The sequence below is a fragment of the Chroicocephalus ridibundus genome, chromosome 3 (assembly GCF_963924245.1).
Source record: "Chroicocephalus ridibundus chromosome 3, bChrRid1.1, whole genome shotgun sequence".
Classification (NCBI taxonomy): Eukaryota; Metazoa; Chordata; class Aves; order Charadriiformes; family Laridae; genus Chroicocephalus; species Chroicocephalus ridibundus.
In genome coordinates, this window is record NC_086286.1 from 44,519,308 (window position 1) to 44,543,646 (window position 24,339).

Below are 24,339 nucleotides of genomic sequence, written 5' to 3' on the forward strand. Positions count from 1 at the left end.
ATAAAATAAAAATCTCACAGAACCACTGACCACCCTAGGAGCTACACAGCAGTCAAGTGTAATTACTGTCATCTTACATAATATTACTTTTAGCCTGCACAAATAACATTTTTCAGCCCGATTGCCCAGAAAGTTTTAGACCATCTTTATCTAAAAAAAACCAACCAAACGAAAAAAAAAACCAAAACCACAAAAACCCCACACCTCATGTCTTGAAGGCTCTTCTCCTAGCATATATGAAATATAATGATTAGAGAAGCATGAAACAGTTCAGTAGTAAACAATGAAGTCTTCAAAAAAGGTTTACCCCTCCATATAGCTTCATTTGGGCCAGAAACTGTTTTTACTGTTCTGCCACTCACCCAGTGTAAAACAAGTATGTAAATGAGAACCTGCATAGAAAGAAAAGAGGAGGAAAAAACCCTATTAAAAAAAAAGTTTCAACTTTATTAATTTAAATATTACCTTATTTTGCCTATTTCTGCTGTCTTTTTAGGTGTTCTGTTGATCGCAAAGAGACTTCCAGAGTAGAATTAGCTGCACTTGAGTCTTTCAGCAGATGAAGAGACAACTAAAACCTAGCCACCTACGTCAGCAATCCAATAAGCAACAGGTACCTTAATAGTCACAGATTTCCTTAAAAGTTGGGATAAAACCTGTTCTGGATTTATTTTCTGCTCAATATTTAGGCTGTTAATTGAAATGACTATCACGTGATGAATCACTTCCTTTCTTCTATTGCCCGCATTTGTCCTAAAGTATTTTAACCATGAGTCGAAAAGGTTTGAGTACTTTTCCTATGTATCCAGGCCAAGGCAACCATCCATCTCATTCTGTCAAAACACAAAATAAAATCTGGCATACCTTGATCATTAACCACATCGGCATACTAGCAAAAGGAGTTGAGCTTTTTCACACCCGGCCTTTTCTTAATTTTCAATTCAATTTGAGATTGACTGGCAACCTGGGAAGCAGTCGATATGTATACTAGTTTATTCTATTATTATTTCTGTGTTCTTTGTATACAGAAACTATACTAGTTTTTACGCTAGAAATAACAGTAAGGATTCTACTGCCCCAAATGTGAACATTAATAATCTGAATTTGAAGGAGGACTCGGAAAGTCTTTAATTTCTTCCCTGATGGTCCGGTACTGGAGGTCAAAAAAGGTAATGATTTTCCAGGTGAACTTTACCACAACCTGATAAGCAATTGCTCAGAGTATGATACTTCTACACAGTACTTGCCCTTTTTATCCAAGAGTTCAGCCAGACCACAAAATGGGAGGTTCACATGTTGCTTTTGTTTCAGGCTTCCAGCAGGGAATACGCAGCAAAAAATATCCACAGTAAGAATAAATCTTTGTAGAAAGGGATGAATAGTCTTTGCTACCCTGAAATACGAGCCTACTACTCACAACAGAAAAAGTTTGGAGAAATGGAATAGAGTCTTCACAAATGTATCCACGAACATGCTGAAGGCAGGGGGCTGGAGGTCAGTCAGCTTCCCTAGCTCTTTGAAAGTGTGAAGGCTATATTAAAAGCAAAGCTGTATAACTTCAGGTGAGAGAACATTAAATCAATCACAATCAAATCAAAGATGAGCTTTATGTTTTGAGAGGTTAAGCAAAACCTTTTTTTTATCATGGACATTAGAAAATAATCATTTGTTCTTCAAGAAAAGCTGAATATTGAAAACAAAGATAGTAATTAAACATTCAGGAATATGCGAGTTATTTTTTTATCAGTAGTTTTTGGCTTTGAATGTATCTATTGGCATATTCTCCAAAGAACAAGTAAAAGAAAAATATATATTTAAAAATATAGAAAAGAAAAAAGCAGTCTTACTGGTTTTACTTATACCAACTTAAAATGGAGAACCTAACAATAGCTATCTTTTGATCTAAGTAGAAGTTAAACCGGTTAGTCTGTTTTGTATCCAAGGAGCAGAAATTCTTCTCAGCTTTAAGTTGTCATTCAAGTATGGCAATATTCCATGGTTATGGTTATTTTTCTGGTTGTGGCTTGGTTTGTTTGTGGGTGGGTTTTTTTGTTTTGTTTATTTTTTTTTTTTTTTTTTTAAATAATTTAGCATATTTCTAAGTTACAGAAATATCCATTTCCACTAAGAAAAAACATTTCTTATCTCTTTTCCACACACAGCGTTCTGTGGAAATTCTCAGACTCTACACCACTGTAAAGTGACACTTGATCTTTAATACTGAGAGAAATAAAAGAAGAATTTAATCTTTAGAACATGGCTCACTTTTGACTTGATGAGATCTCTCCAATAGGCTAAGCCAACTTGACAAATGGGATCAGTCTGTGCTGTTAGGAATGTCACAAGTAGAAATTTTCTTTCAAGTGACCAGATATTCTTTGGAGACATGTTTTATGGAAACATGCATTTGTATGTGTGTGTATAGACACATATGCACACACATACACACAAACTTACATATACACACTCTTTCATGCCGCTCTCTTGTGCTTAATATGATTTCTTCATCTGTTTTCTTGAGTTTAATTTCTGTGGAGTTCTTCTTAAAACATTTTGGAAAGTAGGTAAATAGTAGAGTACCTAAAATATTCTATATAATCCAAATATAGTATGGTACCATTGAATATACAAAAACTCTATGCTTTCACTTCTCTCTAAAAGGTGAGAGAAATTTCATATAGAAATAATAAAACTTCCAATTTAAACCAAATTTTAGGAGAAGGGGAGTTTATAGATTTTCATCTGAAATATGATTTCAGTTTGAGAGAGAATTTAAGAAAAAATATTGTATTTTAATAATTAAGTATACAGCTCTGCAATATATCTTGCTTTGACCAGGAACACATAGATGGAATGAACACTCTCTCAATTTACCTATTTTCACAAGCAAAAGGAGTGAGAAGCCAGAGAAGAAAGTAAAAAACGCTTTAAACTTGCATTTTCAATAGCTGCATGCCTATCGTGCATTTCTATTCATCGCTCCCTCAGAGAAGTGACAGTGCTCCTCTAGTGTTTTACAAGCAGCTCACTGTAAATGGCAAGAGAAAAACACACTAGTGCTCAGAATCACAGACAGACAGAAAAGAGATAATTCCAAGCCCTATCCCATACAATAATTCATGTCTTGAGAAAGAAGAAAGTCTCACACTGTAGCCAACGATTTTAAGTACCACCAAGTAATTCTAGTTAAAATAAATAATTTTCTCAGTTTTACTCTCATTTCTTCTTGTTTGACCATGAATGACAGAAGAAAGAAGTCTGTAAATCGTAAGTCAGCTTCCATTGGATTGAATTTGCAAGCACACTGTTCAGGCGTTATTGCCTGAAGCTTAAAGCTGGTGCTACTTTTCAAAGAAGTTGTATCTAAAATGACAAAAAACTCTGTCTGGTTCTGTCTAAGTATAAACCATAGTCAAAATGGAAAATACAGAAATAATTACGAGTCAAAATTTATATTATACACTGCCATATTCTCATAAAAGTATGAGATGTGGAAGTTGTGAAACCAGATGAATCACTTGAACTCAACCAGTAGTTTCCTGAGAATTTTAATCAACGCCTGTAAGTACACAGTATTTGAATTAGTAGTAACTCATGGGAAATTTATATGCTTTTAGAGCACAGATTTTCATCTCCTTAAGCTGTTATCAAAAGAACACATCAGAAACATAGCAAGACTTATTTTACCACTGACTAGGCAAAGCAGGAAGTATATATTAGCACTACCACATAGCCATCCATGGAGATTAGCAAAATCTGGACAAAAACAACCAAACATCTAAACTAGCCTTTGCTTGAGGGAGAGTGCTGGTTGGGAAGGGATTGGACGGCGTGACCTTCTAATGTCTATTCAGCCCTAAATTATTCTATGGTTTTTATGTTATTTCAAAGCTATAATTGAGACAGCATGACACATATCAGAGGAAGAACAGAATAAAGAGCCTTACAAATTGAAATGAGCATATAAGTAAATCTTCATCTTGACATCAACATCAAGAACACAGATTGGAACAAAACAAATTTTAGTCTCACCATAGCCAGGAGGAAGAGTGCAAAAATGCGCTATTGTCACTCAACTGAAAATTATACCAATGTATTGTTCCTTTTAAAGAAGCAAACACTGCCTTCAAGCAAAACAACGGAAGTCAATCCAAGTATTGTGAAGCCTGGATATAATACAAAATACTAACATTTGTTCTGAGAATTAACTGCTTCTATTTTTCTACCAGACAGGCTTTACATATTATACTCCTTTATTTATTTTTATGTAAATACGGAGTCTATGATTTATATTTTATGTATGTCAGTTAATAGATAAAACTGATGTCAGATGCACTTTTTTTAAAAAACATAAAAATCTTTCCCTCATCAGAACTAAATGGAAAAGATTCAGGATTATGGTTGAAGAAATGAATTTCATATTCAAAAGAAAACTGAGCTCCTTATTTAAAGTAAGACTTTAAAATTAAGAAAAACTTTAAAATTATTACTACAAAGACGGTCATCCAGAAGTCTCATAGACCAAATTAAATGTGTTCCCTTCACTGGTTTGGAAAAAAAAAACAAAACAAAACAAACAACTTAAGAGTGACAGAACAGAACTTTCTAAACATTTAATGTTTCAGGATTTTTGTTATTATTTTTAGGAGATGGTGTTATGATCTTTGAGAGATGCTTCAATTACTAAACTTAGTCAAACAGTAAAAGTAAGCACTTTTTACAGGTAACCTATTAACCTTTAGAAAGCCACCACTTTCTGACTAAAAATAAAAATAAAATCATTTTCTCACTCTAGGGTATCTGCAGGATCGCCCAGAAGTGACTTACAAGTGCCTTGCAGAGTCCATTCAAAAATACTTAACTGCCATCTAGTGGCTGAGTAGGCCGACTTGTTTATAATGCTTTTCAGGCTCTCTAATTAAACACTTCCCTAATTTCCAATATTTCTACTTGAGTTCTCATCCTTCCTTCAGAGCCTAAGAAATCACGACATTACCAGAAGACAGTGTTTTAATCACAAAGTTCACCTACTAGTCATGTAGGAAGAAGAACATACTGGAACAGATAATCTCTGTTTAAATTATATTGAGGTCTCAACTCAGAGAGCCTCACTTCATACTTTAAAAAGTTCAATTAATTTACCTGCTACAGCTGTAGAACATGAAAAATCTATTAGTGCTTATTTGGCTTCCTAAAAACAAACCAAAAAGAAACCTGAAATTGCAGCACTTTTAAACTGAAGACTGAATTCTAATATAAAGAATCAAAGACAAATTTCCATCTATAATATTAGAAACTTCTGCATAAGAACTATGTTTCATGAACACAAATGTAAAAGTCATAGTACTTACATCCTGGATGGAAGTTTGGCAGAGGTTAGACTCCCCTGTACTGCCTGAGCAAAATGCTCTGCACTTCAGCCGTTCCTATGACCCCGGCAGTAGAGTCTTCCGCCAGATTTCTATCATCTTGTTTCACACAAAATTTGTTTCTTTCTGTTCCTTTCGTAAAGCACAATTTATTCTCAAGGCTAATGAGAAAACACTATCTGCCTACATATGCTTCCTGTACTCACCCATTTTAAGCTAAGATATCCCAGTTCTCCTTAAAACAATATATCCAATTCTATTTGGCAGGACAGAGATCATCAGTTAGCTATAGGGCTTACTTTGAAAAATGCAATAGGTATAGACCTCACTATCATTCAATTCCTATGGAAAACTTCCAAAAAAGTTTGCTTCTTTCAGACTCCTTTCTTTCCTCTATGAGACAACTGGATATGGTAGATCCTTGTGAATATGTCATACATTTTTGTTGTTGGTTTTGGGCTTTTTTGGTTTGGTGTTTTTTTTAACCCAAATGTGTACCTTTTTTCTCCTGGCTGAAATCTAAGACTTAAGCAATCATGCTTTTGCAGGAAAAGAACTGTCTTAGAAGAACTGTTTATTGACTCTCCAAACTTTCTCTTCCTCCTTACAAAAAGTAAACTGATACATAGTAAAGGGACGGAAGAGGAGTGGAAGAGGAGTTCCCAGGATCACTGGGTTCTTCTGAGAAATGTCTCAAGAAAGAACACGTAAAACGAAGCAGTGTAAAAAGAGCCACAGACAGAGAATGGTTTGGGAGATCATAAAGAAAGAGTTCCCAATTTTCCTCCAATTTCTGTTGAACACAATTGTTAACCAGTCTCATCTACAGTTCACGTCTACCCAGATGAAAGCCACGTAATACTAAAATAAAACAGGTTTTTAAAATCTCCCTTTTTATTCATTTCGTACATTTAGTAGAATAATTTCACCATTTCAGACAAATCTTACATTTATCTTCTTTATTTTACCTTCGCCTGTAAAGAAACATCTTCCTGAAATTTTAAGAGAGAGTTTTGAGAAGCATGCATGCTTCCAATACAAAGTCTAGCTGTGATATTTTATAATAATAAAAAATAAATCCCAATCCCGCCAATGTTTTTGTCATGGTTTCATCTGGGATAGAGAGCTGCTATACTAGCAGCTGGTATAGTGCTATGTTTTGGATTTGGGATGAAAAAGCAATGTTGACAGTACACTGCTGGTTTTGGTTGCTGCCAAGCAGTCGAGGTCTTTTCTACTCCTCACACCCCCCCAACCAGCAATTAGGCTGGGAGTGCACAAGAAACTAAGAGGAGACACAGCTGGGACAGCTGACCCCAACTAACCAAAGGGATATTCCATATCATATGACGTCATGCTCAGTATATAAAGTGGGGGGAAGAAGGAGGAAGTGGAGGACGTTTGGAGTTATGGTGTTTGTCTTCCCAAGTAACCACTAGGCATGATGGAGCCCTGCTTTCCTGGAGATGGCTGAACACCTGCCTGACGATGCGAAGCAGTGAATGAATTCCTTGTTTTGCTTGGCTTGCGTGGGTGGTTCTTGCTTTACCTATTAAAGCGTCTTTTTCTCAACCCACGATGTTTTTTTCCTCACTTTTAGTCTTCCGATTCTCTCCCCCATCTCAACACAGGGGGAGCAAGCGAGTGGCCGTGTGGTCCTAGTTGCTGACTGGGGTTAAAGCACGACAGTCCTATATTTTCTAAATAGACATTATTCATTTATCCTAAAGGATTTCACAACCTTTTTTCTTGTATTACTAAGTGTCAAAATTGGAACATTTCAAATGTCACTAAGTTAGTACCCTAAGGAGTTATAATAATTTGTAGTTAAAGAAAGAAAAAGTAAGAAAAGAGGTCCCTGCTGAAAAGCTGAGAAAGGGGTTACCAGCAAAGCGTGGTTGTTGGGAATACTCTAATGGGACACTCCAAGAGTCAGACTTATAATGTTTTCAAAGTGGAAAGTATATTCAAACATGGCAAAATGTGTCCTGTAATTTAAGGTTTTTAAGGCTTCCCCGCTGATATTGTTGGAAAGTGCACCAATAGATCACGCAGCATAAATCTGTCTTCAATGCCTGAGAACTGCCAAAAATTTTGTCTGGTTGTTACTACCAGCTGAAGTACGTGGTGTTCCAAGAAGGCATATAATTTTGGTTGAGGGATTATTTGTTGGTTTAAATGGGGTGAACTAAACCAAAGTGAACAACTGAGCTGGAAACATTACAGGCGTAAGAATTTTTTGATGACAAGCTTTTCCGCAGTAAATATAGCTAAAATACTCAGTGTAAACTATCTCACAACCAAACTGCTAGAAATTGGAATAGTCTGGCAAAACCTTATCTCCTGAGACAGGATTACAGAGAGCAGCCATTGTCAATGGCATGAAGATGAATTCGTTACATCCGGATGATGACCTTTAAATAAACGTAATGATGGCTTTCTTTTTAAATTTGTGTGATACTCAGAATAGGCACTCATCACAAATGATCAAAAAAGACATTTAAAATATTTTAAAAATAAGACATATAAGAGAACAAGGAATTTAGGTGATTTCCGAACAACTTCAGGTTTTTGGTTCTGTGATGTCCCGCTACTAACCAAAGCCTAGTTTTCATGTACTCATTTAAAAATTGTAAGATGTGTCCTTCCCCCGCCCCTCCCTTTCTGCTAAGACTCTGTTTTTACCTACCACGTAAACAAAATCAAGCAAACCTGAAAACTGAGTTAAAATGTAGGGAAAATTGCAAGGTTACCACAGAAGATCAGGGGTGCGAAACAGAAAGGAATTTGACTCTGGCACAAAAGTACAGCTGTCAAACCTAAACATCAGGTTTGAAACCAGAGTTTCTAAATTAGGACATGCATTTTTTCTCTTCTTCCTTCTCTCAAGGATTTAGGACTAACAAAGCTTTCTCTGTTTGTTCTGGGAAGACTAAGCAGACATTGTTGCTCCTCTTTGGCATTTCAAAAACAGGACTTGAAATGGCTGCCAATTTTTCTTATTTTTCCACCGCTTACCAATTCCTGCACTAAAAGCAAGCACACCTCCAGGTCCTCACTTTTTTTATTGCATTTTTTAGAAATTACCTTTTGAACTCAAAAGACCTTGAAACTTAAAAGCTTTAGCAAATTATGCTGCAAAATATGAAGGTTATTTCTAACATTGTAAAGGTAAGGAAATGGAGAGGATATTAAAAAAAGCCCCTTCCAGTAGCAAGGAAGTTTAGAATCCAGGCTCTGTGTGTGTGCTACTTGTGCTTTTAATTTAGAATTATCCTGAATCTTTTAGAGTTAACTGTTTATCATAAGTGAGATAAATTATCAGCATCATGTTACATTTGCGTTTGCTTCTGTGTCAATATAGACCATCTCTAATTATTTTAATAGTATGTGGAAAACGTCTTTTCCGATGGAAGGATGAGGGAAGAAGCCTGTAAGTAGACTTAGTTGATCGGTTTCAAGTTTTACACCAGGGCTCTTTTCCTTTGTCATGTATCAAAAGAAAAGCAAAAAAAAATCATCTAGTTGGCTAGCTTCAGCCAATGCTTGCTTTCTTCAGAATGAAAACCTATGGACAAGCTAGGCAAACAATAAGAGAGGCTAGATCTCTAATAGAAACATTTCATAGTATTTCATAACTTTAAAAAAGTACAAATAACACCAAGAATAATCTGATTGAAGTAAAGAATTTATCTACAAACATGATGAAAAAAGTTAGTGTGACCGTTATACTATCTAGATGTTTCTGTAGATTGATATATAGAGATATTGATAGATAAGCAGAATACACTCAACTGTTTGGAACTGTAGAGCAATAGTTTAAACACATGAAAACATTTAATCCACATACAGTTCTTCAAATTAAATAACTTCCACTCTGATTTTTCAAAATAAACCAGAAGAACAATGACGACATAATATAGCAAAAACTTGAGGTGCTTTTCTGCAAGTGAGGTGATCATACAATCAAAATAGTTATTTCCGCTCTTCATTGATGAATAATAGTACAGAATAGAAGTTGTTCACATTACTGTTATAAAAGATCAACACTGAGCAAGAGGGATGGGGATCTCTTAACAACGCTAGCAAATGCTAGAACATAATAAGCTAGTTTTAAAAATAAGAAAAAAACCCCAACCTGATGTAAATGTTATTTGTTCAAGCAATCAAACAGTGCTCTAGCGCTGCTGGTTAAAATTCATTCTCATAGCAAAAGAATCAGTTTCTTTTAGGTAAAGCACCTAAGCATTCATGAACCTACTTCCATTAATTACATTTCCAATTAAAAAAAAAAGTCTTTTTATATAGGTTGTTTCTTATAATAAATCAAAATCCTAGAGACAGATTAAATACACTCTTTACATATGATACTTTTCTGGAAGTATAGGAAAAAATTCTTTTTCACAATAAATACTAGAAAGCATTGCTACTGAAATATAAAAATAGCATGGGACAAATACATTTTAGTTTAAACTGAAAATATTGCAGTGTAGAATAATTTTATGGTATTATTTTTAATTAATATGCTCTAGTTTTTAAATGTTCTTAACTACGGAGGTAGAAGAATTTAGGTAACTGACCAGAGGAACTCCTATAATGTTGTTTGGCAAGACAAAAAAACATAAAGGTAACATACCTACTCTCCCCACCCATGCTCATAAAATGCTTGATTGAATCTGGATTAAATTTGCAGGTCTAATGATCAGCAGCATGCTTGTTTTCTCCCTCAAAAGCAAACCACTGATCATTTTCACAAATGCTGTTCAATGCAGTGATGCTTGAACCATACAGTTATTAACAAAAAAAACCCAACCCAAGACAAAGAAAACCCACAAAAATAAACCCCATCAAGAAAAAAAAAAAAAAAACAAAAAACAAACACCACCACAACAAAAACCCATCAAAAGCTTTTGGTCACTCCTTGTTCTAAACCAAGATTTAAGGAAACCAGAACTTTGCCTTCCTCTTCATGACTTCCAGAACAATTGAATAGTCTTATTCACTGCTAAGATAATTCTGGCATTTGTGAATAGAGCATTTTCACAGAAAATAAGCAAGTCTTTTGAGGAAATAAAATTCGAAGTTCCTTAACTCCATCAAACTGCACCACATTTAGAGACGACTATAACATATATTTATAGTGAACAAGCATAACCCAGATTAAGTCGCCACTGTAGCAGTATTACATTATCTCCTTTTGAAGTCCAGCATGGCACCCTAAAACTATTCACCTACTACCTATAAGCTTCAGTGGAGAAACAGGGAAAAAAATCTCTGCCACAGTTAGTCACATGAACTGTTGTAGATTAGTTAATATAACCAGATCTTTTATTGCTATTCCTTAGTAATACCATCAGACCCCCAGAACCAAGTGTTAACTTCTGAGCAAAGCGAACAATAACATTTTACAAGGATCACTTTAGGCAGGCAGGAACCTTGAATCTCTGTACCTAGATACACTATGGAACATGTAAGTATTTTGAGATAAAAATTTAGAATCAACACCACACTTTCAAAGATTCAGTACATCAAACTATTGCAAAAATATCTGAAGTACTGCTTTCCCAGTCTTTTTACAAAACAGTAGACAAAACATTTGTTAGAATCTTACCTGAACCTGCTGAACATCTTCTATGCATTGTTTTTCTGTTTCTTGGACAGTAGATCTCAACTCTGAATTTGAAAAGATACAGATTTTAAAATTTCTATATAAAAAAATTTTCATCGATCTTTTCAAATACATTATGAATTTCATGAAAAAGAGAGTAGACTTAAAAAGAAAACACTGTTAGCTGTCCCACTTTCCAAATTATCCATCTAAAATTAAATGAACAGGTTGTATGCATAAATAAAGCCAGCCTGATTTCAATTTGCAATGTATTTATTATTACTCAACATTAAATGTTATCATCTTAAATGCATAGCATATAAAACTTGAAAGGAGTCCATTTTGATTGTCAAAATTCCCGATTCCAAGAAAAATAGTTACTTATGGCTCTGTTATATACATTCCATAGAAGGTCAAGGAAAAGTTCTTATGCTTGTTCTTCCCATCCAATCTCATTAAAAAGCATTTCTGTCCTTAAGGTCTGCAGATTGTGTCTGTTCACAGAAGGCCAGAAGATTACTGTTGGCAGCTATAGTGTCTTTTTCTTATCCTCCTCTGGCCCTTCTCTGCCCTACCATCAAAATTTGAGATTCCCCACAATAAGACAGATAGTGACACAGATCTAAACACACACTTTAAAAGTGTGCTTGAAAGCAACTGGCCTCACTATTGCAAATACATTTTGAGAAATCTCAATTTCATTCTCGCTTTATTATTCACTGTCTACAGCATCTCAGCCTTACAAACGGATGGTCTGGGACTGTACACTTTTGTGTAAGTGTCCAGTCAGAGCTTCCCAGAACTGGGGACATTCAAGCTAAGGATACAAAATTCTTCACCTTTGTACTGAATTCCACACTCTCCCTTTTGGGCAAAGAAATCTGACTTTTTGAATTTTGACCACATTACTCATTTACATTGAAAAATGAAACAGCAATACTTCATTCTAGTAGTCTCTTCTTCAATTATTTCCTACTTTGGAATAACTGATGAGAATCCTAATGAATATCCAAGCATTCCATCACTAATTAATGTCTTTTAATGGAGAAAAAAAATATTTGTCCCAGAATGATGGTTTTAAACCACCAACTATCACTGTGACAATAAAAAATAAAATAGCAGTAGGACTAAGAACTTTTATTTACACATTTTACCTGGAAAATGGGCACCAAAACATAACCCCACCCCGAACTGGATTCCCTTTCTTATTTTAAAACAGGGATAGCTATTCTCTCGACAATACTTGTCTTTGAGATCTCTGTTTTCATAAAAACATTTCAATTTAAACCAAACCTAAGTACAAACAAAATTACATTAAAACCTTGATTGTGCTAATATTTATTTCCGTGAGAGACATGTACTGTACATTCCTTCATTGTTTCTACAGTGCTGTATTTTGATTGCCTGCTGGATAAGAGAAATAACGTATTTTGTGCTGGAAATTACAGAAGCATGTAACAATCCAATACACATTCAGGACCCTCAAGTCTTTAGGTAAGCCATTGCAAACAATAACAAAGACTTATTCTTAATTTATTTATGGAAGAAAAAAAGTCTTGAAGTTAAAGCACTGGGCTTGAATTAAAAGGTCTGGTTTCCATTCTGACCTTAAAGAACCTCTCTGTGCCTCAGTTTCTATCTCAGTTGTCTAGCTTAGATAGGAGATAACTAGAAAAAAGAAAAAAAGAACAAACAAACAAAAAAACCAAACCAAAACACCCCCCACCAGCACAAGCACACAGTGCAAAGATCTCTAACCAGCTTAGCAGCTACTGTTACTGATGTCTCTTTAACTGGTCATAGCCTTGTACCCAAGACAAGAATAAAAATATTTTTCTTGTACCTGCCCAGAGAACACGTGCATCTCACAGCCTTCTTGTATCTTTTAACGGTACCACTACACAGAAGGCAAATCTGTTGCCCATTTGCAGGAAGAGTGAAGCAGTTGTGGTCCAGAACCTCTGGATTCATAATTCCTAGACATTTAGCCTCCTCACAGCTTTCTGGCAATCCCAGCTGTTGGGAGGCGAGACATACAATGGGGAAATTTCATTGCCAGTGGCAGTTATGCTGCAAGGTTACCCCTTGAAAACTAACAATCCTCAATCTTTTTTACTTTTAATTTTACTTTTACTTAATTTCAAGTCTTATCTAACAGAATTGTTCCCAGTCACAAGAAGCTGGATGAGGATAGGCTGTCATTAACAGGAAATAACTCACCTCTCATTTTGACGTGTTTTTACTATGGGTAAATCATGCCTTGTTGATGACTTTCAGAATCCATTTACCAAAGAAAATTCAGGGTGCTACTAATTAATTGGACAGTCACTCCTCATTGCAACCAAAAGAACCCCACCAAAACCAGTGAATTCTTATTTCCTGGTGAAAGATATTAATATCTCTTTCAAAGGAAGGGAAGAGTATTAACATTTTTAAACTAAAGAATTGTGAGATTTGTTTTACGAATTATCTGGAAGAGAACTTTTTTGGGTAACCCTACCTCGATTGAATTGCAAAACCAGGAAAACTTCACTAGTACTTGGGCACTGGTGATCTCCCCAGGGCCTGTGTACACCATTTTAGATTCCTGTATGGTTGAAAGAAACTTTAACTTGATCTTTGCTCACAACAGGTTTTATTCTTTGCTAATGTTCTTGTACTAGACAGGACATGTAAACACACAACTTAGAGTAATGTTTGCTGTTATGCATTTTGTCACAAACTACCTACCTTACTCAAAAGTTCTTTAAAAAAAATAAGAACAGGCTGCTCCTACATATTTGTCAATATTTAACAATTTGACAGAATTGTCTAGCTTTTTTTTTTACGGCGCTCAAGTTTTCTTCTAGAAAGGGTTCTAAATATAAGTTTAGTTCAGGGTGACTTGCAGTTAATTTTAAGGTTAGTTTGCCAAAATTCACCAAATACAATCTACATGCACAAACAGGAGTTTATGTTTAAGCAAAACTAAGAAAAAGCCCACTGAAACCAAACACCACCACAAAAAAAAAAAAAAGGTGTTAAGGAAAGGAAAAATGTGCTATATAATACTATAGGACAAATGAAACCTTTCCTTTAACCCAAGAGAAACTCCCCCCCCCTCTCATTTTTCATATAAAAAAAGGAAATAAGTGTCCGGACAAACCTGGTTTTGTTAAAGGGACTAACTTAGATTTCGGGGGGTAAACCCACACAGAGATTTAGTGTGTTGGGACTGTCATTTTGCACAAAAAGTCGTATAATCTTTGAGTCTCTGCCCAGGTTGTTAGGACAGTCACATGGAAACAGGATGACTGGGCTCTAGTGCCTGCACGCTTGCCTTTTCCTGTATGTTAAGTGAAATACTGTCATCAAGCAAAGCATTAAAACAGTGAAATTTCAAATACCCTGTGGTGTTCAGATTCAGGCAATGTGCTGGGGTATGAGAGTGCTAGAGTCAAATACCATAAGAAGTGACAGAAACAGATTTTGGGTATTCAGATCGAAAATTAGTGGCATATACATTGATCTTATTGGTGATATTAACTCATTTTGTCCAAAAACTTTTCTGAATCCAGAACTTAAAATGTTTTTGGCATAAGTACTGCTGACTTGAACCCAAATTCATATTAGGTATTTCCAAACTTCAGTTTTTTTAATAAATAGCCAACCTAAAAAAAACCCCAAAAACCAAAACGAACACTCCACATCACACAGAGCACACAGCAAAACTATTTAATATATACTATATTAAACAAATTATAAAGTACTTTGCTAATTTAGGAACAGATTACCTAAGACCTTGCAGAATTTCTTCTCATCTTATTTAAAACTTGAAGGCCTAGTATTGTCCTCATGCTAACATATGTAATGTGCAATAAAAATAAAGACACTACATATAAAAATAGCCTGCTACATTCTTCCCCAGATCAATACTTTTGTCTCAAATGGACATTTTACTTTATCAATAATTGTCTCTAATGTTAATATTGTATCTCTTTAATCCATACAGCAATAATTATATACAATGCAAAATACAGCTAGTCTATACACAGTAATTTAAACCCTTTAAAAAATGCTTGCCCCCTCCACCTTTCAAAGATGCATATACATAACATAGTTAAAAATCTTGGGAAAGGTGTTTATCCTTCAGGCTTCACATGAAACATCACTCACCTCCAGGTTATTTTACATGGCAAGCATGCAAACAATCAAATGAAAAGTTAAATTATTTATCTACCTGAATTGTATTCAGAACAATTATAATTTTTCCTTTCCCTCCATGCCCTACACTGCAAATTCACACAAAAACCCAAAATTGCAGTAAAATTTTTAAGTGTCAGAACCTCAAATAAATTTTGAGAACTGTTTATATTCCATTTAGAAATAGTCACAATACATAATTTTCCATTTTACTTCTATTTTCTTAATATTTTTGCAGGTTTTGCGAGGGCAGTGGTTGAGATAAGGAACAGATAAGTAGTGTACACATTACATCCATGTACTAGGTATAAATAGAACAACGTAGGATGGAAACAAACCATGTATAAAATTAATACATTTAAAAATTCCTAGTATTATCTATCCTCTTGGTAGAAATATCCTTCCAAATGGTAAAAATATTTACATTTCAAAATATTTTATGTAATCAATGTTCTTCTAGATTTTAGAGCAACAGAACTGTTGTTAACTTGCTCCAGCCTCTGCCGGGATAAAACCTCAAAGTAAAAAAATAAAACATTCACCCTTTTGTTTTGCCATTGCAGAGTATGTTCATAAATACTCTGATCACACGCCCATTAGCTAAGTCTCCAAGTCAAGAAACACAACCTGTCCTCTCAGAGTACACGTTAATGAATTCTACTACCATATATGACTGCACTTTCACCAAATACAGCATAAAATAGTAGACCGCTAATCAAAAACTGGACTAGCCCAACAGTCCAGTACTGTACCATTCCACACTCATCAATGAATTGCATCAGCGAGATGGATGCAAAAACATTTCCTTGACCACTAATAGAGCTGCTTCGGTAAAAGCCACAGCATAAACAGAATAATATAGCAGTACTGCATTTTTGTTGGCATCACTTATTTCGCTTGTGAACACTGGAATAAGTGATACCAGTAAAAGTGAAACATTGCCATGATAAATGGTGTCCATGCAAGGAATACTGTGCTCGTGTTCCAGAGGAAGTGGTAGAGAAGTCCCAAAGAGAAGCAAACCTGAAATTAACTCCACCCAAAGCCTACAAGCAATACAAAGAGATCTGTTGAAATAACGAGTTAATTCTTCAAATCTGAGCAATGAAAAAAAGGAGTAGTAGGAAATGGAAAATTTGATAATATCCAGTGGCTCTCCATGGAGATCACGGGGAAGAATGCAGCCTAAAAGTGTGAGAGCCATTGAATACTAACTAATGCAAAGCTAAGCCTCCAAGAAACTGTGGTATTTGCCCACCAACACTCCTAACAGAAAACAGGTTTGAAATTCTCTTCTAAATTTCTTTATCAGCTACAAGAAGTTTTACTTTGTTTTGGTTTAATTCTCCGCTTAAACAAAGCTTTTAATGAGTGTGCAGAAGATTTCAGAAATGCAGCTGGTAGAGTAACCCTACAAGTTCTAAAATAAACTGACTTTGTAAACAAGACCTCAATTTATTTTTCAGGTACACTTTTCCTACATCTCTGTCAGCAGGGGACTGCTGAATCCACAAAGGAATACCTTACACTACTCTAATAACTTTCAGTATACCAACAGTGGACGTCTGAAGTTTTCCAGATTTTTAAGAACAGAAAAGTACCCATATTTCATAGCTCTGAAGGTATGTAAACTGGAAAAGAACAAAGGTCACAACACCTGGTAAAATCCATTAGTCAGCAGATGCCAGATGCACATCTTGGTTGCTAACAGAAAGCATGCATTTTTGCTGAATATTGTTGATTAAATTCATACTAGCTAGCATTATTTCTGGTGCTAATCCAAGATCTAACAAATGCCTGATTTTGAAGAAGTTACTATCTTAAGTTTATAACTTGGATTCTAAAAGACAGCAGCTCTCCCCCATGCCATACATATATCTTGTCTGTGTCCAAGTACTATACCTTCTTCCGTAAGTTTGAGTCTTTGTTCTTCATCTGGAGGTTTGGGTGGGGGCCATGCAGATGGAATTCTCCTTGGAAAGCTTCCTTCAATGTAATCTGATGAATGTGTGGGTTGGCTAACTGCAGCCCAAGTATAAAGCTGGTCTTGCTGTGGTTATTAAAAAAAAAAAAAAAAAAAAAGTTGAGAAGTTCATATAGAAAAACAAGGTTAAAATATCAAAGCCTTTGTTTCCAACACAAATAGCTCGATATCCACCCCTATAGCAAGGCAGACTTGTTTTTATACTCTTCATCTCCTGACAAAGACGTAAAATAAGTCTATATTAAAATAATTTAGTGTTTCAGTTCTGGAATTACCTCTATTAACATCAGAAAATCTACTTTTTTAGTTATCTACAACACAATAAGATGCTAGAATACAGTTCAGCACTTTTTTTGAGCATGAGGAACTCTTTGCCGCCACTTTCCTTAGAGAGATAACAGGCTCTGTCCATCATGACTGTACTTCTTTACATATGGCTAGATTATAGGCTAGAGAAAAATATTTCAATCCACACTCTATGTAATCTTTTTACACCAAATGCATAAGCAAGGAAAAGAAGCAGGATTATTTCAGTATAAATTAAACTGAGATACTTATTCTTTGCAACCTTGTTTTTGTCATTTATATTTCCATATTTCTAGAAAGGCAGCTCAAAAGGTGGGTTTGCTTTTAAAATAAAATTACAAAAAAAACCCAACAGCTAAAAGCGTTCTCAATCCTCTGAGCTCAAATCAGATTATATCCTTATTACTCAATAGCTTTGAGCTTGATTCACTTATTAAAAGTAGGAGACATCCAGACTGTCTGATGACAACTAGGGCAAACTTACGCTTTAAGCCAACAGAAAGATTTTAGCTGACCACGATTCAAGTAACTGTTCTTGTGACTCCCAGTATTCATCAACATGCACACCTTGTGATCAAATATTTATAATACTGTAAACTTCATAGAGATCAATCACAGCAACTGTGTGAGTTTCCTAGTAAGTGATTTGGAAATATGCAAATACTGCAGTACAAAACTGCCAAAAAAAAATTATCAGGTCACAGGATGAAAATACAATCATATCACACAGTAATATCTTCTTCCAAGGATCATGTTCATTAAACTTCATTCATGCTATTGCCTGAGTAAAGTGTTGGCAATAGATATTTCTCCTGATGCTTCTTTAATTTTTAGATTAAAACTTACAGATACTAAACATTGAAGAGACCTGCAGGGGAAAGAACAAAATAATTTAACACTGGTTTTTGGGATAATCACTACTCTGTGTGACTGAGTTCTACTTGCCTAAAAATAAGTTGTGGTAAGAGTGATAATATTCTGTTGAGAGCAACTTACTTAGAAAAGACAAATGCTGGTTATAAAGCAAAGAGTTTTGAATTAGAGAGGGTGCCTTATACAGTCAGGGTCAAGGGAAGCTCATTTTTCCAGCATGAAAAATACGGCAAAAATCCAGCCACATACACACATCTTAGATAAATATAAAAATAAACGGATAAAAAGCTTAATACAAAATCACATCAGGTTCTTCACATAGCCCTGAACTCTATGTTCCTTGGAAAGTCTATCCTTTTCCCATTACTATGCTACTGCATTTGAACATCCAAACAGGTTTAATTAATGCAGTTCTTTCAGTAACTTAGCAATTTTCCCTTTGTCTAGTTCCAGCTTTTTAGAGAATATGTACTTTTGGGTTTCTGCCTAATACCCAGTACTGTACGTACTGCGTAAAGAAAAAGAAAAGGCGCTGGACTTTGCTATTTGTCTTGTTTCTGCACTATCCAAATCTCAAGAACACAGAGGAAAATAAGATTCAAAAAAGTAATCGAGGCAAACCAGAACCAAATTTTTTTGTCCACTCTACCACCTTACACAGTCCAGGGAACACAGGGAAGAACAAGTTTTACTAACATTTAGCTGGGTTAGGACAGTCGACTTTCAGTGGGATTACATGCAGGGTTATAGGGCAATAAACCAGAGGACAACAGACTATAGATAATACTGACATAGCATGAATGAGGAAGACAAACAGTTAAACTGTTCCTGGACATGGTATTTCACCATGCCTGTTCTTGAAAGATACAGTCCAATCATTTAACAACAAATTTTTGAAGAATGATTGGTCTACATGAATTAAGATGTAGTAGAAGAACCATGGTATGTCTCAGAATTATTGTACAGATGGGATACATTATGAGGGTAATAAAATATGAAGTACCTATGTTCTTACTGATAGCGTTTACAGCATATAAACTATGAACAGTTATAAATTAAGACATCACACAACTCCATAACTGACTCCTAACCCAACATGGGGGATTTGTTTGTGACTATGAAAGACAGTATTTTTTGGTTTGTGTTGTTTTTTGTTTTGGGATTCTTTTCATTCACAATTCAACATAGAGAAGTATGATGGAATAGACTCATCTTGTAATAGAAATTTACAGAGGTAAATATAAACTTGCAAAAATGCCTTGTAGGGACATGCACTACAATCAAAACGTATCTGCATTCAACACACAAACAAAGTATTTAACAGCAGTTACCTTCAAATTACTTGCAAACTTATAATTTAAAATATGAAAACCTCTTATGACAGAAAAGTAGTCTCGAGGTCTGGACTTCAAGTTGATAGTCCATAAACTACACTTAAAATGGGAAAAGATTAACCCTGCCCACTTTTGTGCCCTTCAGAAGAGATGAATCATTTGTATGCCCTAATACCTACTCACTCAAGATACTGTCCAAAATCTAATCCTTTTTATGTTTTCTCTTTAGCTCCTCATCAGTTAATCCACTAACCCATCTCATTTCTCCTTTTCCAAATCTGATCATGCCTTTAATTTTTGTAATTATTAGAACATTTTGAAGAAAAATATATGCAGCCAATTCTATGGTGTTAAAGTACTATTCAAGCAAAAGAAACAGAATAATAATTAAAAAAATCCAGATTTGCTTTTATCATTAATTGTAATACAAGAATCGCCAAACCTAGAGTTTCAGTTTATTCTCCTTTAATCTTTTCATTTCAGAGACAATTTTTACTAGATATCATTTTAAGTACAGCCAGTGAATACTCTTACCGTGATCAAGCTTTGAATACATCTAGAATTTCCACTTCATCTTGCTCAGAATCCACTATTTAGTTAAAGCACTTCTTTTTTGGGAAAAAATTACACATATATATCCTTGTAAGGGATGATCCCAGTCTTATTTATTCAGACTTATTTCGCGGTGGACATTGAAAGCTTAAAGCTGTCTGAGTCCAGTGCACTAAACATGATGTCAAGAAGAGTTCTCATTTCCACACATCCTTACACAGCACTTTCCACTGCTTCCTAAAACTGCAGAGCATTCGCACATGGGCGAGGCAAAGTGCCTGCAGGATCTGATGGTACCTAATCAATACACATTTTACCACTTATAGATGCTAGTGTTTAGAATAGAGTCACAGAGAATCAGGTCTGTAGTTTAACTCTCTCTCTTCCCAGCCAGCTCTCAGTAGACATAAAGAATGGCTTTTTGTATCAAATTTTCATTCTCAAGTACCACAGTGTTACATTTCAGGTACACAATATTTTAAATATTAATTATGTTCCTTCACTGCTTAAGCTAAAGATAGGCTTTCCTCCTAGTCTTTAAGGATGGAAGCTAATGCTGTAAGCTACCGAAATCAAGGACCCCTAGCAAATGCCATATAGAAAGAGGCTGGTGGATGCAGAACTAGGGCCATGAGCTAGACCTGCAGCCAGCATCAGAAGGCATACTGGTGAACTGAGCTTTCAGAAAAGGGGTCACACATTTTTCACACAGGGAGAACAGGTTTTTTCCCTGGGCCACAGACTGAATTAGAGATTAGTTAGTATATCCCACACTGTAGGAATACAATGTGCAACCTTGAACCTATGCTCTTGGCAACTGTATTGCATCTGGAAATATGCAGTTAATATGGCCTTCTGTTCAACGCCACTTCGGTTTTTAATTGACGGTTTATCTGCTTTCAGTTCAAAGGACAAAGATAGCCATTGTGAGAAATACTTAGAAGAAGTACAAGAGATGGAGTTGAAACACTAGTAAATGTATACACATCTGTCCAAACTGGTTGCAAAAGCATGAATTAGCAATTAGGAAAAAATCCAACAAGAAGTATTTTGACAGTTTTCAAGGAAAAAAAACCCAAACAAACCACACACAGTCAGATCACATGTGCTGAGATGGGAAAGGTGAGGCACTGCAGAAGCACACTACTATCAGGAGTAGCCTCTGCTCTCTAGCTCAGCACAGCAGCAGATGGGGGAAGCACATAAGTGCTGAGAAACCTGTAGGTGCACAAGTCCATGGGACCTGATGAGATTCATCCGCGGGTCCTGAGGGAACTGGCAGAGGAAGTTGCCAAGCCACTATACATCATACTTGAGAAGCTGTGGCAGTCTGGTGAAGTTCCCACTGACTGGAAAAGGGGAAACACAACACCCATTTTTAAAAAGGGAAAAAAAGGAAGACCCAGGGAACTACAGGCCAGTCAGTCTCACCTCTGTGTCCAGCAAGATCATGGAGCAGATCCCTCCTAGAAACTCTGCTAAGGCATATGGAATATAAGGTGATCAGTGTCAGCCAACATGGCTTCATTAAGGGCAAATCGTGCCTGACAAATTTGGTGGCCTTCTACGGCAGGATTACAGTGTTGGTGGATAACAGAAGACCAACTGACATCATCTACCTGGACTTGCGTGCAAAGCATTTGACACTGCCCCGCACAACATCCTTGTCTCAAAATTGGAGAGACATGTATTTGACCGACTGACCACTCAGTGGATAAGGAACTGGCTGGACAGTTGCACCCAAAAAGTTGTGGTCAACTGCTACATGTCCAAGTGGCAAGCAGTGATGAGTGGCATTCCTCAGGGGTCAGTACTGGGATAGTGCTGTTTAACACCTTTGTTGGTGACATGGACAGTGGGATTGAGTGCACCCTCAGCAAATTTGCTGGTGACACCAAGATGTGCGCAGCAATCAACATGCTGGAGGGAAGGGATGCCATCCAGAGGGACCTGGACAGGCTTGAGAGATGGGCCTGTGCAAACCTCATGAGGTTCAACAAGACCAAGTGCAAGGTCCTGCACGTGGGTTGGGGCAATCCCATGCACAAATACAGGCTGGGAGAATGGACTGAGAGCAGCCCTGAGGAGAAGGACTTGGGGGTGCTGGCAGATGAGAAGGTCAACATGAGCCAGCAATGTCTGCCCAGAGCCCAGAAAGCCAACTGCATCCTGGGCTGCATCAAAAGAAATATGGCCAGCAGGTCAAGGGAGGTGACTCTCTCCCTCTACTCCGCTCTCATGGGACTCCACCTGGAATACTGCATCCAGCTCTGGGGCCCCTAACATAAGAAGGGCATGGACCTGTTGGAGCGGGTTCAGACGAGGACCACAAAGATGATAAGGAGGCTGGGGCACCTCTCCTATGAAGAGAGGCTGAGAGAGTTAGGATTGTTCAGCCTGGAGAAGAGAAGACTCTGGGGACACCTTATAGCAGCCTTTGAGTACCTAAAGGGGGCCTACAAGAAAGCTGGAGAAGGATGTTTTACAAGGGCATGTAGTGATAGGATGAGGGGTAAAGGACTGGAAGAGGGTAGATTTAGATTGGATATCAGGAAGAAGTGGGTGGTGAGACACTGGAACAGGTTCCCCAGAGAAGGTGTGGATGCCCCATCCCTGGAGGTGCTCAAGGACAGGCTGGATGGGGCTTTGACCAACGTGGTCTAGTGGAGGGTGTCCCTGCCCATGGCAGGGGATTTGGAACTAGATGATCTTTAAGGTCCCCTCCAACTCTAACCATTCTATGATTAGCAGTACCTCTAAACTTTCTTACACTAGAGTGAAGTGGTACTCACTTCCCTGATGACTCCTGTGTTAAGTCATGATGGAATCAGGCCTTATCTTGCCTTATCCTTATCAGGCCTTATCCAATTGTAAACTTGAACAATTTTTCACTAGAACCCCAAACATTCAAAGTTATCCTGAAGAGAAGACGACAGAAGGGTTGACGTGTCTGCAGACAGGTAGCAATGGGCCAGGAGTAATCACAGAGGGGTAGTTACAAGAAGGTTCCTACTCATCAAATTGGTCTGGACATGGATAGCCTTCCAATGAGAAGATCTGGAGGAGTGGGGAGAGGAGAAAGTATAACCGCATTTAACATGAAACTAGATAAACTTATAGAGGAATTACATTTTATGGTATTTGGGATAAGTAGGGGCCAGACTCCATGACTCGGGAGGTGTTTTCCAGGCTAAGGGGTCAAAAGAGCTTGTTCCATGTTTGACTGCTTGTCACTGTCTCAAGTGCATGGAAGGAATTTTTTTTTTCCATTCAGGAAGTTTAATCATTTTCATATACTAAGTATACACCTCTAAAGTGAAAGAAAGCCAACTGCATGTTGCCACTGCATATAAATGCATATAAATAGTTAATTGGACATGCAAGCTTTTAGTTCAAGAAATTAGAGCCAGACTACCTCAAAATGCTCTCATCAGCAGGAGACTGCTTTATTTTAAGCAGCTTTTAAAATAAAGAAATCAATACTATCAAGAATGGGGAAAGTGGTTTACTTTTTGAGGAGAGGTTCAGTAACAAACTGGCAGAACCAGAGCAGTGATTAAATGTGGCTCTCAGCTTGTACTACCTTTGGCTGTACTAGTGAGCACAGATGCCTTTCAAGGCTGAAAACCAGCAAGTTAGTCATAATACTGTAATATATGGCTGAAGCAGCCCTTTATCCTCATGAACTAAATTTGATGCATGAGCATTTTACTGAAGTGATTTTTTTCTTTTCAGAAGACTGATATGCCTCAATGATTCCTTTAAAAACACAAGTGTCAAAAAAACATGAAACATTTATTTCCTATGAAATTACTTCCACTTCCTCAACAAAACAGAACAAACTTGCTTGATCACATCAAACTGCTCAGGATTCAACACTGTATTCTGGGGATATCAGAGGCCAACAGAGCCAATAGCCCATGGGGAAAGGAAACCAGGAAACTAAATTTCAGATTTCCACATCTATTCTCATTCAGTTCCAGAGTTATTTTCTTTGTCTTTTCATTCCCCACTAACTCCTACTTTTAATATAGCCTACTAAGTTAAAACAGTGAGCTTACAACAAACTTTCCTTGGAAGAGGAAACAGTGGCTAGCCTTTTATGAAACAGAAGAACCTCAAGATCTAGCC

At 36.5% G+C, this 24,339-nt stretch overlaps 1 protein-coding gene across 2 annotated transcripts in view; it reads right to left on the reverse strand.

Annotated features, from left to right (window-relative positions):
* The window catches only part of FMN2 (formin 2), a 162,452-nt gene that overhangs the window by 111,396 nt on the left and 26,717 nt on the right, over positions 1-24,339 (reverse strand). For both annotated transcript variants that reach the window (XM_063328952.1, XM_063328951.1), the window contains exons 3-4: positions 17,062-17,209; positions 10,981-11,042 (exon numbers count right to left, since the gene is read on the reverse strand). In XM_063328952.1, the coding sequence (XP_063185022.1) occupies positions 10,981-11,042; positions 17,062-17,209 (210 nt within the window). The remainder of the gene's footprint in view (positions 1-10,980; positions 11,043-17,061; positions 17,210-24,339) is intronic.